The sequence below is a fragment of the Capsicum annuum genome, unplaced genomic scaffold (assembly GCF_002878395.1).
Source record: "Capsicum annuum cultivar UCD-10X-F1 unplaced genomic scaffold, UCD10Xv1.1 ctg76817, whole genome shotgun sequence".
Lineage (NCBI taxonomy): Eukaryota > Viridiplantae > Streptophyta > Magnoliopsida > Solanales > Solanaceae > Capsicum > Capsicum annuum.
Window position 1 is genome coordinate 1 of NW_025887153.1, and position 3,107 is coordinate 3,107.

Sequence of the window (3,107 nt, forward strand, 5' to 3'; positions counted from 1 at the left end):
TGAATGAACATAAACTCATAAGTACCTGGCATTTTTATTGTGGTCCTCCTTGAGTACACAACCTTATGAGGGAAGAAGAAACTTGGGATAGTTTGATATTTAGACACTTTGAAAAACTTATTTTTACATTTAGTCACAAGTCTTGAAAAATTAGGTGTTTAGACACATTTATGACACCATCCATTCTTACATACAAACCTACCACACAAGTTTTAAACTTTACACTTTAGTCCCCTATCTCATTTATTTAATATTTAATATTTCCCACCTTTTCTTATATTTCAACCATTTTTTCATATTTCTTATTTTAATTTAGAAAATTATTCAAGAAGGCACCAATAGAAGTTCCCTTTTTCACCAATAAGTTTCGATTCCAACCATTTTTCCGACGATAAATTATTCATCACAACTGAAAATCTCCATTCTTCATCATTGCCTCTATTGTTGTTCTATTCTTTTTGAAAAAAAAGTCTAAATTTTTTTTTTCACCATTTCTACTAGCTCGAAAAGCTTTTCAAATCCGCTTAATACCTCGTCATTAGATATATTTCAGTAGTTTAGAAGTCCTAGACATACATTTTTCCATCCCAGAGCTAGGTGGGCAACGATTATATCAAAAAATCAGTCGATTCGCGTCGTTGTACGGACGTATTCATACCAGTGATCGACCATCTATAGACTTAAACTCTGGTCTATTATCGATTAGTGTGATCTATTATGGCAGTAGCAGAGGTAGTTGTCGTGGGTGGTAATTATATAGGTGCGTGGGAGGAGTGTCCCAACTTTTGGAGGTGGAAATCAGCTATAAAGGAGACAATGCCCATCTCGCTGCATCACAAGGGATCGTACAACGACATGGTTCAAAGCGTAATTGAGAATGCGAGCCAAAGAACATTGTGATTAGCTATGTAATGAATGGGTGGGGTAAACTACATCCCACGTTTATAAATAATGATCGTCATGTGTCATTATACATGTTGAATGTCGCTGCCGATGGATCTAGGCCATTATTGAGAATAAATATCATTCCAGGGTCTTCGACAATCCCGCCACCACAGCCGACAATCGACAAACATGATTTATTTGAAGATGAAAGTTTGGATGCTCATCCAATGGATTCAGAAGATGATTCAATGTAATTGGAAGATCCAATTCTCTCTGAAGAAGGGGAGAAGAGTGTGAATTAGGAGCACAAACCAACTACTCCTTCTCCGACGGAACTAATTTTCAGGTAAATCAAACATTTAGCAGTAAAAAGGAGCTGAAATTATTGTTAAATGTAGCAGTTATGAGAAATTCTTTTAATTATGCTACGTTGAAGAGCTACAGCAAATTCCTCAAGGTAAAATGTGTTTGTCCTAGTTGCGGATGGATGTTGCGAGCGAAGAAGCATGAACGCACAGACAGATTTGTCATCTATAAATACGTCATCGATCATAGTTGCGGCATCGAATACGCCACCTGCTGCCATAGAAAAATCACATCTAAAGTCATTACATCGCTGTGTGTGAACATGTATCGCGAAGGAAAGGGTCCGAACACTAGCGAGATTCAGAGGATCATTTTCAAGAACTTGAAAAGTAAACCAAGCTATTAGAAATATTGGCTGGAGGGTGTGATTGCCAAGGAAATGGTTCGAGGGACAGCGGAGCACGGGTAATCCTGCCTGCCCATTTTTTCGTACATGATCAACGCTCTTAGTGTTGGCACTACCTATTCCATCATGGTGAACAAGATCATTTGTAGGTTTATGTACTACTTTTTATCGTTGGTCCCTTACATTAGGGGATTCGCCCATATGAGGAAGGTTATTACGGTCGACGGCACTCATTTATACGGCAAGTACGAGAATGTGCTGCTAAGTGCGGTTGCACAGAATACGGAGAACCATATTTATCCCATTGCCTTTTACGTCGTTGACAAGGAGAACGATACATCTTGGACATTCTTCTTTGAGAAGCTGAAGCCTATTATGGTTGATGGACCAGATTTATGCTTTATCTCTGATAGGCATAATAGTATCACCAACGGCATCGCGAAGGCGTACAATTATGCTCATCACAGGTACTGCATGAGGCACCTAGGTAAAAATCTCTGCGTAAATCACCACTGCGGAGAACACCTCTATCTATTCTATAATACAGAAAAGGCATATTCTCCCGAGGAGTTTAGCGACCATTTTATGGAATTCAAGAACTACTGTCCTGAGGCATCCTTTTTCCTCGAGCATGAGCTTGGTTTTGAGAAATGGAGCAGGGCATATTTCCTCGGCAATAGGTTTGACGTGATGACCACAAATATTGTCGAGTTGGTGAATAGTATATTGAGTGATGAAAGGGAGTACCCCATGGCATCTATATTCAATTCGATTACCAAGAGGTTTGATGAAATATTCAGGGAGAGACATGCCTACGACCTCAAATGTAAGGATAACAAATTTGTTCCGACCGCCAAAAAGATCTTAAGAGACAATATGAGTGAGGGTGACTCCTTCTATATGGAGAATATGAGCGGGGGCAAAAGGCAATATACTGTGTTCGGAAGTGGCTGTACGGCCAAAGTCGACCTACTGGAAAAGTTGTGTTCTTGCAGAAAGTTTGACCTGGTCAAAATACCATGCATTCACGCGATGGCCGCTTTGCAATTGAAGCATGGTGAAGATTATGGTTTGAGAGTCTATGATTACTCTTCGCCCATGTATAAAGTGGAAGAGTACCTCCTTGCGTATCCGTAATCAATTAATGTTTTCCCTTTGGAGTCCGAATGGTGCATGCCAAAAGAATTGCTAGACGTGAACATTATTCCACCTCTCATGCTCACCAAGCTCGGAATAAAGAAAACAAAATGCGTTAAGGGCATGGGCGAGACTTTCAAATCAAAGAGGAGAAACAAGTGTTCACTGTGCAAGAGACTCGGGCACAAGAGAACCACTTGTAACAACAACAAATCGTAGTTAGTCTTGTATGAATTTGTGTTTTTGTAAGTCATGACAGTGTATGTATTTTGACAACCCTTCAATTGTCTGATTAATACCAGATTTATCGACTGAACTCTTAGTGTATTATCGATCTTTTTGAAGTATTGCATATATTGTGCGTCCGATCTAT

General features: G+C 39.4%; 1 protein-coding gene across 1 annotated transcript; it reads left to right on the forward strand.

Moving 5' to 3' along the window:
• Positions 1-1,798: 1,798 nt before the first annotated feature.
• Positions 1,799-2,734, forward strand: LOC107852891. Its single transcript, XM_016697929.2, has one exon. It carries the CDS (start codon positions 1,799-1,801, stop codon positions 2,732-2,734), a length of 936 nt encoding a protein of 311 aa, XP_016553415.2.
• Positions 2,735-3,107: the final 373 nt, after the last annotated feature.

Coding starts and splice junctions, on each gene's coding strand:
- LOC107852891 (XM_016697929.2), top strand. CDS start 1,799: ATGAGGAAGGTTATTACGGTCGACGGCACTCATTTATACGGCAAGTAC.